Source organism: Echeneis naucrates, chromosome 14 (assembly GCF_900963305.1).
Source record: "Echeneis naucrates chromosome 14, fEcheNa1.1, whole genome shotgun sequence".
In the NCBI taxonomy this organism is placed as follows: domain Eukaryota; kingdom Metazoa; phylum Chordata; class Actinopteri; order Carangiformes; family Echeneidae; genus Echeneis; species Echeneis naucrates.
This window is the reverse complement of record NC_042524.1, coordinates 6,544,568-6,558,569: the sequence shown is the minus strand read 5'-3', so window position 1 is coordinate 6,558,569 and position 14,002 is coordinate 6,544,568. Positions and strand designations below refer to the sequence as shown.

Below are 14,002 nucleotides of genomic sequence, written 5' to 3'. Positions count from 1 at the left end.
GTCTCTTATTTATCCTGCTTCTAGTTTTGTTTAGATTTTTACATAATATTACCTTTGCCTAAAACAAAGGGAGTCTTTGAGTCTTTGAGGCGAGTTTCTGCAGTCTAACTCTGGTGTGCAAAGATCCGTGGAACAAAAACCAGAAATAGGAACTTTCTCAGACATCTTTGTATTTCATTTGGAAAGGGCCACCTGTGGTAGGAGAACAGACCTACTCAGTCATTAATCAACAGGATGTGGCACTCTGTTGCTGTTGTATTTGTCAAACAGCGCCAGGAGGATCCCTGAGGACGTGGCACACTGTGGAGCTGTAAACTTTTCCACAACTACTTCCTCTGCATATGATTCTCTCTCTGCCAATTAATATTCTCATCACATGCAATTGTAGAAAATACAGATTATTAAGATGAAATAGAGTTGAGTTGGTTCACACTTACCTGCCTACCTAAACTGTCGTGGAGAAAAGACATTTCTTTTACCTGCAGAGGCTGCAGACGAAGCAGTGAGGGTGGTAGGTTCTCCCCAGGGCAGAAACCACCTCCCCGGTGATGTACTGGCCGCAGCTGTCACACTGGGTCCCATAGAGCCGCTGGTAGTCCTTCGTACAGATGTACTCTCCAGAGTGATGGAAGAAACCCGAGTGAACCAAATCACAGCCGCACACTGAGCAGATGGAGAGGAAAAAAAACTGAGTGGGTTCACCTCATCCTTGAGAAGTACCTGAAACGGAAGAACTACTCCATAAATAATATATTAAATGTTAAAGAGGTGGAACCAAACCAATGTGACGATGATTCAACACGTTGCTGTTACACAGAATAAACTACAGTTATCGGCCTCAAGTCTTAACACAAACACCAGAGTTAATCCACAAAATCTAGATGTTTCACCTTCTGGATGGAGGATAGCTAAAAGAAAAAAGTGTGTGTGTGTTTAAAGGGGCGGGGTTATTGAGAGTGCAATCTGTTGTCTGGCCCCCGAAGGGTTAATACTATAATCTGGTTTGGAGGATTAAAGTAACAATCTCATCTGTTAATTTTTTTACACGTGTGCTTGCTAATTTTTTTACATATAGTTTTTTTGCGTATATACACCCACAGTGTTTGTTGGACGCTTGTCTATGTAAAAGGGACTGATGAATACAAACACACACACACACACACACACACACAGAGTTCACTATGTGTACTGACAGCTTGATGTATCACTTTTATTTAGAAAATGCAAAGTCTTTCAGCCAAAGGATTAGTTCAGGTCCAGCTGTGCTGAGCTTGAGGCTTCTGCTGAGCTGGTTGGTTAAAATGGGCTGAACATCGATTTGCTTCACCTACCAGGGAGACGGGATCTTACACTCACCCCTTGGCCCTATTTAATGGTATTTATAGAAAGATGTGCCGTTTGGTGACCGCAAACATGAGAAATCTTCTTCTAATGCTACACCACTATTAAAGATAAACTGAGCCGCAGTAAGAGCCATTCTTTACGAACTCATCTCCACACAAACTAAACCCTAAACACACAGGTTGGCACCAGGACACCAACGCAGGCACCAAGGCAGCCAACGGATCAAGATATCTGACAGTGAACTGAATACCTGGCCTCTAATTAAGTTAATAGCTCTAAAGCCAACAGAGTGAATGGAGCTGGTCTGATCTGAGCCAGAGTGTTAAGTGTCTCAGACACGCAGAGAGAGAGAAATAAAAACTGAAGAACAAGACGAGCAGCCAAGTTGCCTAACTCATCTGTCTATTGGAGCCGAGCTGAGCCACAAAGAAAAAGAAATATTTAAGTGAACTGTGGACTTTCTTGATACAACCTGCAGCAAAAACAAATGAATCATTTGACTCATTTAGAAAATCTGTGAAACCCGAAATTGGGTCATTTCACTTGAAGTATTCTTGCAGTGTTTTGTAGATATTCACAAGGTATCACCGTTAGCAGTACATTTTATCACTAAAAAGTGGGTGTTGACTATAAAACACAATGACATTATTGCCAAAGGCCCCCTAAGTGTGAACAGCATACGCAGTTTGTAGCACCAAAGCATCGTAGCTTCATTTGATGGCACATTTCACCAGCAAGGCTAAAGCTGTTTGAGGAATAAATCACAGGACATATATAAACAGACAGATAAATGATTTGAAGGAGTAAAATGAGGTGAAACTAATTAAAGGCATTAAACAAAAGGAATAAAAATATGGAAACAGCCACAGTCCAATACAGGATGTGAATATATAGCCCTAAAGTTAACGAATAAACATGAGTTTAGAGAACTGCAGTGATGTGATTCATCTTAGCACCTTAGTTTTATAATCTTCTATTTTCTTTTTCTCCCCTTTTGGCTGAATTACTCCAGACCCAGCATGCTTTTTCCAAACAGTTCACTTGCAGAAAATGATTGTAACCTCACCTTCTTCTGCTCACTCGCAGCGCTGAGTGATGGCCAGAGATATTTTTACACAACGTTACGTTTTCACAGTGAGGTGAACCTTCTGCTGTTGGGTACATCATCTCCTTGCTTCATCTTCTTACAGAAGCCATCGGTGCAGCCGTGTTACGTTTGAACACCAAACTCTGATCCGTTCATCGGGGAGTCCAAGTTTGAGTTTGTGCCACATGTAGTGAAAATCTCTCTGGGTGTCCCAGATATACCGAATTCAGAGGTTCAAGGTTATTGTGACCTCGACCTTTCAGCAACATAATGCTTTCCTTTCACACAGATCAGATGAGCAGTTCTCACACTCTCTTCAGTATGTGCTGTCGTCTCAAACATCTGCGCGCGCGCACACACACACACACACACACGCCTTTGTGTGTAACATATTTGCAATCAGGTTAAAAAAAAAAATAATTATCTGTCCCACACAGTCAACCATTCACATTTTTAATAATTCAGTGGGATTAAAATGAGAGTGTTATGAGGTTTTCAGGCAGGCCCAACATACATATAAAGATGATCTATGCAAACCCATGTAGCTTTTACTGTCTCCCTTTGCCCCCCCCCACACACGAGAGTATTCATGCCCTCTCCTTCCTCTCTCACCCTGCTGATAGCATTCACACATTCATTACTGTTTGAACTGGAAAACTATTTAGCTTTGAAGGGAAACAGGGATGAGGGGGAGCTGTTCAGTCTTGGCCTCTCTGGGGGGATCACTGGAATATTAGGATTTCAGATCACATGCCAAATTTTAAAAACTGTCCTTACAGACCGAGATCCATGCATGAGCATTAACAGCATCTGCATTTATTGATAGGGCTTTAATTTCCACTAGGACATGTAAAATGCTGTAGTTCTAATAAGCAAGATTATAAAGTATTATTTGAATATAGTTTTTCTTTATACTTTGCGTCACCCTGGTGAGCTTTCATTCTCTTCCCTGGTGTTTTTATCAGTTTGGTCTTATTAGAGAAGCTGCTTGGCTCAGTTCATGCCAGTGTGTTCTAACATTTTGGGCCAGATTTAAATATCTCAATAAGTCACTGACTGCTGTGACATTTCCTGGAGTTATTCATGGTCCAAAGAGGATGAAGCCTATTAACCTGTAATCATTTCGGTGATTCTTTGGCTTTTAGTGCAGGCCCATCAATGAAATGCTTTTATTTATGACTAATTACTTGCGAAAAGAACTGATGTTACCTTCACCTTCAAGTGCTAATTAGAGGATGCTAGCCTGCTAACATAGTGAATTCAGATGGCAAAAATTAAACTTGCTGGACTTGTGAGCATCCTGACATGTACAGTTTCACAGCAGGGCTGTAGTCCCTGCGGTGCTGTCAGCACGTTTTCATTAAATTTACAGTTAGAGATCCTTACTCTTTTTTACAAATATTATTTTGGGTGAATGCAATTTCTAGCTGTTGACCCACAAATGACAGCTTCCTGTTTGAGAACTACACTGAAAAAGGATAAAAAAAAAAAAAAAAAAAAAAAAATTACATGAGAACTTTGTCTTCATGGGAGTTGGTTCCGGAAACACCGCCAACCAGACATTTGTATCAGATTGGGCCGCTTTGCCTTTGATGCCTTCCTAAAACCAAACTCTTTGATGAGGTGATGGTGATTTGTGAGAATTAAGGTGCAGCATGTTGGCTATGCAGGATGCAAACTGCCACAAAATGTGTCACAAGATTACATCAAGATTTCTCTCAAACTATCTGACCTGTGAAGAATTACACCACCATTTTCATCAAGCTAAAGATTTCATGTGCAGATTTACAGTGTAATTATAGAGGCAGAAAATGCCACAGCAGACAACCTTCAGAATATAAATGAGATGTGCCTTCATTGCAGTATCCATTATTTTCTCCCTGTCACTTGACATTTTAGTCTTTCATGGACAGTCGGGACGAATCTTCCCGCAGCCACTTGAACTCGCTGCTTGAAGTTTGCCAGATGCTTTCGATGCCGGACCTGTCAAGCAGCACTGTGACCCCATGTGAGCTCACCCTGACCTTCGCTGGCCCCATCTGTTGTCTCAAACCCGTAAGGTTTTCCACATTTAGTCTCCACTCTGTGTGCCGAGTCAGCAGAAAGCTGACAGTTCGCGTGCAGCAGCTCAGACACAGCAAAGACAGCGAGGTAGTCCTTTTGTATGGACGTAGTTATGAATGACGAAGCTGGTCTGGTCTAACAGGATGATTATGGATGACAAGGTTCAATGTATTGACGTGAACGCAGCTTCTCTGTCACTGACGGTTCAGTTTCTGGTAGAGAGTTGATCCACTTCTGAATATCGACAACCATCTTAAGACTCCAGGGCCCACTGTGTCTCTCTCTCTTTACAGTGTAGTGTGTTTATAGCCAGCCTCCAGTCAGACAACTGAATTATGACCCCAAGAATCCTGAGGCCAAATCTGTGCATACACTTCTGACCTGTACGATTCATTTTCTGCAGGCCAGAATGACTTGTGATGAGATTTAAGCTAAAGATTGAAACATGGTACGGGCAAAGATATGGCCTGAACTACTGTGATGTTGAGGAATCCTGTAGAGCAGTGGTCCCGTGCCTTTTTAGCTCCACGGACTGGTTTCATGTAAAGCTCCACGGACCGGCATAAATACAAAGTCTTTAGAAATACAATCATCAAGCTGAATGTATGAAAGGTGACCAAAGCACTGATGAAGCATATATCACCATGTGCCGAAGCAGTTTTGAAGGCTTCATGGCCTCATTTGCTGGCTCGCCTCACATTAGGCAGAGCAGGCTCGGTGCGTGGGAATCACCTGTAGCGATAAATCTGTACATCAGGATTCCTGTTTTTGTCTTTTAAATGCCATTTTCTTTTTCGTGGAAGTCCTAGGCTCTTCTTTTTCTCCTCCTCATTGGGTCTTCTCTCCTTTCCAAACAAGCTCCACAAAAAAGAAGTTTGTTTTTACTAATTTTTGCTATCTTGTGGGCTTAATTTTTGATATACCGTATCACGTGACCAGAGGCACAGACAAATGGATCTGGTCATGTTTTTCAAAGTAAAAAAATCTGTCAGACTGACAATCGATATTCAGTCTTTTTGAGCAGGGACCACTGTTCTGTAAGAAGCATAAATGAAAGGACGCAAATAAATAATACAGATGAATAATACAGTCATGGTATTTCTCCCTCGTTCCAGCCCATCATCTGTCTATATGCATCAGTTTATAATTTTACTCATCAGCCTCCAACTTTCATTTCCTTCTGCACAGAAGGGGCAGGTTCAGCAGCAGGTCATCAGGGGCAGTGAAATATATAAATACTTTTGATCCACATCTGTTAAGAATGATTTGTATCTTACTGTATTCAAGAGCTTGAGGTTTGGACATGCACATATAAAAAAAACAGGCAGAAAGACAGCATGCAATAATTTCTTTGTCTACTGCCAGCGGCTGAAGCAAAGACTTGATAAAAGATGAAAAGTTAAGATAGATTAAAGAAAGAGCGATATTAATGCAGAGAGATGCATGAAGTAAGGAGGCCTTTACACACATGTTGGCCGTCTCATTGTAGCTTCCAGATACATGTGTGCACAACAGAACTGCACAAGAGCACCGACACAATGTTCCACTGTGCCAACGCTTGTGCAAGGACGCGCACACAAAGAAGAAAAGGGTGCTGCACAGCTGAGCTGATCCAGCAGTTAGTGCTTCACACTTTGCCCTTGAAGTCTCTTCTGAGAAAAGACAGACAGGCCTGGCTGTCTGAATGCAGAGCGTTCAGTCACACTGATAATACACACAGTAGGTTTTCGGCTAAAACACGACTTGTTATACATCCATTTTAAGTTCCGCTGAGACGAAGCACCTGCAGTCGTATGAGCCATTCAAATAAATTAGTGTGCGCTTGTTGTGCGTCAGAGACTCTTCACCTGGAAAAGCTTAATATAGGAAAACAAACTTATCTCAAACCGGCTAATGCACTGCCTCATGAATAGGCAGAATAAAACTATTTGAGACTCTATTGTCCTATTTTCCAGTCATGATTGAATTTTTACGTGAACAACGCTGTAAGGCCACAGATGATGTACATGGCTCAATTTTTCAGAGGAAGGAAAGGGGAGAGGAGAGAAGGGGAGGATTATTTTAGACATGAGGCTGATGGAGACATGGAGAAAAGAAGAGGAGAAGCACGATGGGAGTCGAGGGAGAGATTAGAGGAGGCTGAGCGGAGAGAAAGCATCAAATGTGAGGAGAAAGGGAAGCAGACAGCAAAGTGAAGGAATGAGGATGTGAGGGGAGAGAGGGAGAGACCGGGGGGGACTCAGGGGAGGTATCAATGAGGCTATCGATCTATCCATCCAGCACACGTCTGCTGTCCTGTCACTGTCTTTCCTCATTTAATTGCATCATCAACACGGGATGGATTTCCTTGCAGAAGCTTCTTTGCATTTGCATGGGCTTGATCAGAATGGACGGACAGATCAAACAGGAGGAAGGGGAAAAAAATAAAAAAGGAGAAGTCTAACCAGTATATAGTCCAACTGAGGGATTACACCGCTGGAATTATGTGACACATTATGGATTTTGGCGGCATTGTTAACTGAGGAGTCATGACTATACACTTACCAGCCCGGCAGGACATGGAGAAAATCCTGAAATCACTTTAAAATGAGCGTGTCCCCTATTTTATTTAAGCTGTAGAACAATATTTGGGGAGCTGCATCTTTTCTCCGTCTCCTCACTTGTTGGAAATTTCCCCAGTATCCTTCCTACACCTGTTGCTGACAGTTATCAGGACATTTCACTCAAAACCACAACTGTCATGGTGACACCCAAAGACTCAAATTTATAAACCAACCAACCAAATAGCTGAGCTGTGCGTTCGCACCATTTAAAGAGAAGCACAACATTTCAACTTCACTACATTTAAAATATTATTTTAAATTAAAATTACAAGATAAGTTTGCATGAAGGACATTATTAGAAATAATGATTCTCTTATTCTTGTCCTTGAAAGGAAAAAGTACCCATTTTAATCGAGCCGCACTAACAGGAGATCATGCTGTTTAACAAAGAGAGATTGTGATTCCATTCAAAGCTACAGGCAAAGAATGTGTGACGGAGGGAGAGGAAAAAAGATAATGAGCCCAAAAAAAAAGAAAACAAACAAAAAGCCTGTGTACTGAAAGCTGACAATTTGATTCCTGTCCCCTTCATCAGCTGACGTCTCCTTGCTCCTCGGTCCATTAGCTAACGGTCGTTAAGCTGACTCTGCAAGATCCATTCGCCATAATAGTAAACACTTAAATATCAAAGACAGACCATTTCCACCAATAAATTTAGGCCATGTCCTTCAGTTGAACAGACAAGATAATCAATTCTTCTCCCAAAAAACACAATCAGAGCGAGTGTTTCAGGTTATTTTAAGATCTGCATTGAGCAGTGCTGCGAAGGAGGAAAAAAGGAAAGTCTCCTCTTTGGTGCTTTGTGGCTGAGTGCATTCAGACGATGCTACTGGCAGATCAAACAGAGGAAACTGTTGTCTTGCAGCACGCTTTGGGACCGTTGCAGGTCTCGGCCTGTGAAAAGAGGTTGGAGTCTGACTATGAGCTGAAAACCTGCTGACTGCATTGCTGCTGACTCCGGACCTTCTTTTGTGCGCTCTGCCTGTTTGAGCTCCACCAGTGAGCAGGCGGGACAAAGACACACTGTCGCAAACACTCACAGTGGGCACAACTACACATACGCACAAGGACACGCATGACTAGGAAAATGTCTTTCAAATCCATATTTGAATGCTACGAGCTAGCTGGTGTGTCCTACTTTTTCTTGGCAACATTGTGGACTCAGTGCTGATGTGTATGATTTACTGTACAGCATTAATTATTAAAGTGGACTCATGTAGTTCCTGGAGGTCTATATTAAACTGTAACACTTTGTTTTGCCTTTATCCAAACCATAATGAACAAACAAATAAAATTAATAATAATTAACCCCATTTTTCCAGGCTACTACAGTTCACTGCTTGCATACAGGGATGCCGGAATTAAACAAACTTAAAATTATTAGTGACTCACCTTGGTTTTCTTTGGCCATTCGTTTGATATCACTGTGACTGTAGTTCACAGCGAGACATTGTAGAGTAGTGATTGTTGTGTGACCGCTCATTGTTGTGTGACCACTCATTGTAGCCTGCGACATTACTGTTAACTCTGTTTGTGGTTATTAGTATGGCAGCCCATGAAACCAAGCCATGGTTGATGCAATAGCTTTGCACATTGTTGCTATAGTGACAGCACCATGCTGAGGGGTGACTACCTGCTGTGGGAGGGGGAGATAAATAAACTACCTGCTGCCAGAAGCAAAGTTGAGCCGAGTTGGTACAACGTGGTGAAAAAAAAACAACCAAAAAAAACAAAACAAAACCTTGAACTCATCTGCCTTGAAAAAAAGTCTATATAGCTGAAGCCTTAGAGCCAGGAGACCGAAGTCATCTCGCAGCTGGTCCAAACGTGGAGGAATTAAACTCAGCCGTGCTGCATGACAGATGACTGTTACATACGACTGACCTGTCAATCAGACGTCCAACAAACTGATGAAAGCAGACACCTGAGTTATAACGACATGAGCACGATCTGATCTAGGAGCCTGTCAAAGCACACGGCCTGTGCTTTAAGATAAAGAAACCCTTTTTTTTTGGGGGGGGGGGGACAACCTGAGCCAGGTAGCTCCAGAGCCAGAACCCAACCTGGGATTACACAGCATACACACCAACCACTCAACCACCAGCGCTGCCAAAATGAAACACTTCTAAAGGATAAAAGCTTTCACCTTTTATCTAAGGTAACAGCCATGCCCAATAACTGATCCCTCTTTGTCATTGATTGCTCCCCCCACATAATACAGTTATTGGTTTTGATGCTGGTAAAGTCAGAGCAGTTTCTATTTCAGTGAAGACAGAAACTATCTCTGATTCAAATGTGCTGGTTCCTTCTTGACTGAGTAATGGTAATTATTTAATATTTAATTATGCTAATTCATGTGGGTGGAATCCACACATGAAAGCCCATGGAAAAAAAATGAATATGAAATGTTGGGTGTGTGAGGAAGGAGTGGCGGATGCGTGTACACGTACAAATGTGCAATGCACAAATTTCTCAAACTTTTTTTTTTTTTTTTTTACCTTGGCAAGTGAAGCACTGAACATGGAAGTGTGTATTTTTGACTCGCACCACCTCTCCACGACAAACCTCCCTGCAGCGCTCACACACGATGGGCGGATTTCCACGGCTGGAAAGGGGAGAGCTGCCGTTGTTTCCTCCATAAAGACCTGACTGGTACTGAACTGTTGAAAGGAGAGACGAGGAGAGGAACATGTCACTTATTGTAATTTTGAGGCCTCTCCATTCCATCTGATGAAAGTAGAATATGAAATGCTTGTCTCAGAAAGAAATGAAATCTCATGCTGCACGTGCCCCCCCCCCCCTCCTTCAGGAGTATCTTCTTGCATGACATCCAAACAAGCTTGAATGTGTAATGAAAATGAAAATCATTTCTCACGTCTTGTTTTATGGGAGAACGTTGGATTAAAAACTAACCAGATCCACAAGGAATTTTTATATTTATTTTATTAATGTCATAAACAGGAAAGAGGTATTCTTCTCTTCCTCAGCCTTTAATTGTCACACAAAAACTATGGCAACTGGTCCGGATGGATCCGTCTGACAGGAAAACAAATAGATACACAATGACAGCATGTCAGCAGACACACACAACCATGATCGCATTCACACTCCACTGTAGGTGTAGAGGAGATGAAGAAGACGGCTTAGTGATTGCTTTGTAACTAGCGGTGGTCTGTTACTTTGCCAGGGAGATCAGACAGACTTACAACCATTCACTGTAAGAGAGTGCTTTAATAAACACAGGAGAACACATGCATGTATCATGAGTGATGCTCAGTGTGTTACATGTTTCAGGAAATGCACCATCTTGCACTTTCATTGCAAATATAACAGACTTTCTACTCTTCTGATTACACTTGTGGCATGTTATACTCATTTGCTTCTACACTTGGACCATTACTTTCCCTCTTCGTCTTGTTTCTTGTGCAGACGTCAGAAGATTTTAATCTTGACACATGCATAGTATTAAACACAACAGACAAAGGCACACTGCGGGGACAGAAAAGGGCACAATAAGCCTGCGTGGGGATTACACCCCTTTCATCCTCACTTATGAAACTGGTCAAATCCCTCTTAGTGAAAAAAGTCCTTTCTTTACACTGTCTGAACCACAGACACTTATGATTGTTCCCTCCACTGCTCTTTTGTCTTGTTATACTGATTTTACAGCTTGAGCGAGCCATTTGATTTTAATTTGCTTCAACAGTTGGCTGTACTCTACACACGTGGCAAAAAAAAAAAAAACCTACTCTGTTTAATGACAATGGCTTTATACTTAATGCGGCAGCTGCCCAGAGTATTATGCAATCACAGCACCAAAAAAAAAAAAACAACATGGCTGCAGGTTAAGCTGATGACAGCAGGAGACGGAGACAGAAGTGTGCATCTATAAATGTTTTCAGAAGGGGGGGGGGGTAAAACTGGGACAAGAATGTTTCCTAACAAATTGTGTATCTGTGTGAATTTGCCAAAGAAACTGGCATTGGCTTTGTAGCCAGATGGCAGCACAAGGACTGGAACGACAGATAGAGAAATATCCGAGCGTGTGTGAGGAGGAGAAAGAGGTGGGGTATTAATATCAGTTCAGATGTTGTATGTTCAACTTTATGCAACTGAGGTTGAAAACATGTAGCATGAGCATCTGCTGTATAAACTGTGCAGTGCGTTGGTCTGTTGTGCGCTGCATGTATGTTGTCTGACCATCTGCCAAGCAGCCAAGTATTGTCTGTTTACACACACACACACGATTTTATTTCTGCCAATTAGTTCATCTGATTATTCTTTTGTTTAATTTTAAGAAAAAAATTTTCTGAACGATTCATGAAAAAAGAAGAAATGAAAAGAAAAGGGGAAAAAAAAAAACAAAGTCAAAACAAGCCTTTAAATCAACTGGTGACACGTCAGATTGATCATGATGCACAGAACCACTGATCAATATCACTGAAACACTTGCAAATTAGGACCGAGTATTGAACAATCAATCCGACTCCATCTGTGCTGCGATCATACTGGGCACTTTCTTTGATGCTGCTTCATGCCATGTGACTAAACAGTACAAGAAGCTGCTGCACGCAATCATGTTTTATTCCGAAGCTACTCCTGATAGCCGTGCGCAGCAGGAAGGAAGACAAAACCTCTCAGATCCAACTGCTATGATTTTCTCACACACACACACAAAAAAAAAAAAAGGAAATTTCTCACCTGCACCCTCGTTCTCTCTAAAGTAACCTCAAAGCCCCAGAATCCATTTAATTCTGCACTTTGACAGCATCACATCTTCATTCTGACCTTTGACCTTGTGGATAAACAGCCTGGATCAAAACCAATAAGCTCTCCCTTGGTGTTAACCAAGCCAGTCAGCCAAAAGATAATCCCCTTGTTTTTTGTGGGAGGGTTTTGGGGTGACAGTCGCTGAGCCAGGGCCCCTCTGCTCCGCTGACATGGGTCATAACGTAACAGCAGTGCAGGCTGGCCAGAGCCTGAAAACATTAATTTGGGAAATATCTTCCGATATAAACAGCTGCTAAGGAAGAAGGAAGCAGCCTGATGGCTCAATCTGCAGAGCCACTTTAAATGAATTTAAGGATTTAGTGGTTTCACATTAGTAAACATACTTCCGTGTTTTGGTAATTAATAGATGTGCCACACAGAGTCAATAAAGGATGACCTCTATATTCTTCAGCTGCCAAGCAACAGTAAGTTTCCTTTTCAGTCACTTTTGTCTTACTAAACAGTGACTATTACTGATTAAAATAAATCTTGATATATATATTTATAATGAAACAGTTAGATAATGAAATTAAATTGAGTGGGTCATGTGACTGAGGGAATTTCCTCAGTGTAGGAATCCCTGGTTTCCACCAGAAACTGATTTTTTTTAATCAATCTATAGACTGTTCAGTCAACACAAAAACAAACAATGATGGAAATACTGACGATTGCTGTCAGACATCGATACACAACCAGCAGCCTCTGTTTCTAACCTCCACTGACAGGGAGCTGGATAATGGCCTGATGAAACACGGTGTCAATAAGTGGGTCACTGATCAATAACCTCGGTGAGGGGCTGTTTATGTCTACTTCTGGTTAAACCCTCCCAGGACACCCGGTTATTGATCAGGCACACACATGAAGCTGAACGCCCACACACCCCTGCAACACAGACTACACGTGCAGCCCACACACACACACACACACTTTACAATACTTACCATTAGTCTGCCCACTCATGGTGTGCAGCAGGGAAGTGGAGACCCTCCTCGGTGCCTGGATCAGTCCCTGAACTTCAGGTTTCTAGCAGCAGGACAGCAGCTGATCTCCCCAGCCCACCACCTCCCTCCCTTTCCGGCTCAGTCTGCTCCAGGCTTCCCCTGCTCTCCTCCCGGGGAGAGGATTACAGATTGCTCTCCACCCTGCGTAAAAGGCAGCTTGTTAGGGAATTAGGTGGAAACTGACGGCACCATCCTCGTCACGTCCTCCGCTCCTGCTGCTGCCGACCAACCAGCCCCATCGCTCCTCAGGCTGAGTCCGTCCCTCCCTGGACCCGGACCCGGACAGTCAGTGCGCTCCTGGAGCCGCCTGCATGCCGGTGCGCGCCGCGGTGAGGAATGAGAAGCAGGATGGAGAGTTTGTGGTGTAGAGAGGAGGAGGAGGAGGGGTGGAGGTGTGTGTATGTGTGTAGGGGGGGGGGGGGGGGGGGGTTCTCACAGAGCCGGAGCTGTCAGGGAGTCTGTCACCGGGCGGGACGAGCTGTTTTCGCGGTCCGAGAGCGCCGAACAGCGTCTGAAGCGCGCCAGGATCGCGGCCCGGTCTCAGTGTGCAGCCTTATCATGAGTCCACACAGGAGCTGGACTGCCACATATCACAGCTACCGTGTCGGGAATTCAGCCTAAGTGGTATCCATGTAATATTCCACCAGAGAAACTGTGTCAATGGCTATCAATAGTGAGTCACTGGCCTGATTAATCCCATCTGCTATTTTTACTTTCTCATAATATGTCACCTTCCTGGTCTGATTACAGCAGTCCTGGGACTCCTGTTGGTAACGTGCCAGTAACGTGGACGTAAAATAAGAAATCATCTTGGCAGCAGAAGTTAGTGAAGTGATCGTACCAACCTGTGTGCACTGCAGGGCACCTGATTGTGCACCTAATTACAAAACACACATTACAGGAATTTACGTACACTTGACTATATCAATTAAATACATGAGAAAAAAAACAATCGAAAGCTCAAATTTAACCAAAACTCCCCCCCCCCCTCTTTTATCTAAACACTTCGTCGGGCCTAACAAGATAAATGGCTTCAGCTGTACCTGCAATCACGTGTGCGCGCTCAATTAACCACGCCCCCAAATAACCGCGCCCATTATTAGCAACGCCCCGGAAGTGGATCTCAGACAGCG

At 42.9% G+C, this 14,002-nt stretch overlaps 1 protein-coding gene across 1 annotated transcript in view; it reads right to left on the bottom strand.

Annotated features, from left to right (window-relative positions):
• Positions 1 to 12,935, bottom strand: part of LOC115054059 (actin-binding LIM protein 3-like) — a 36,686-nt gene extending 23,751 nt beyond the window's left edge. Inside the window, exons 1-3 of the mRNA XM_029519063.1 lie at positions 12,810 to 12,935; positions 9,597 to 9,758; positions 480 to 663 (exon numbers count right to left, since the gene is read on the bottom strand). Of these exons, the coding sequence (XP_029374923.1) occupies positions 480 to 663; positions 9,597 to 9,758; positions 12,810 to 12,828 (365 nt within the window). The 5' untranslated portion in view covers positions 12,829 to 12,935. The remainder of the gene's footprint in view (positions 1 to 479; positions 664 to 9,596; positions 9,759 to 12,809) is intronic.
• Between the last annotated feature and the right edge of the window lie 1,067 nt (positions 12,936 to 14,002).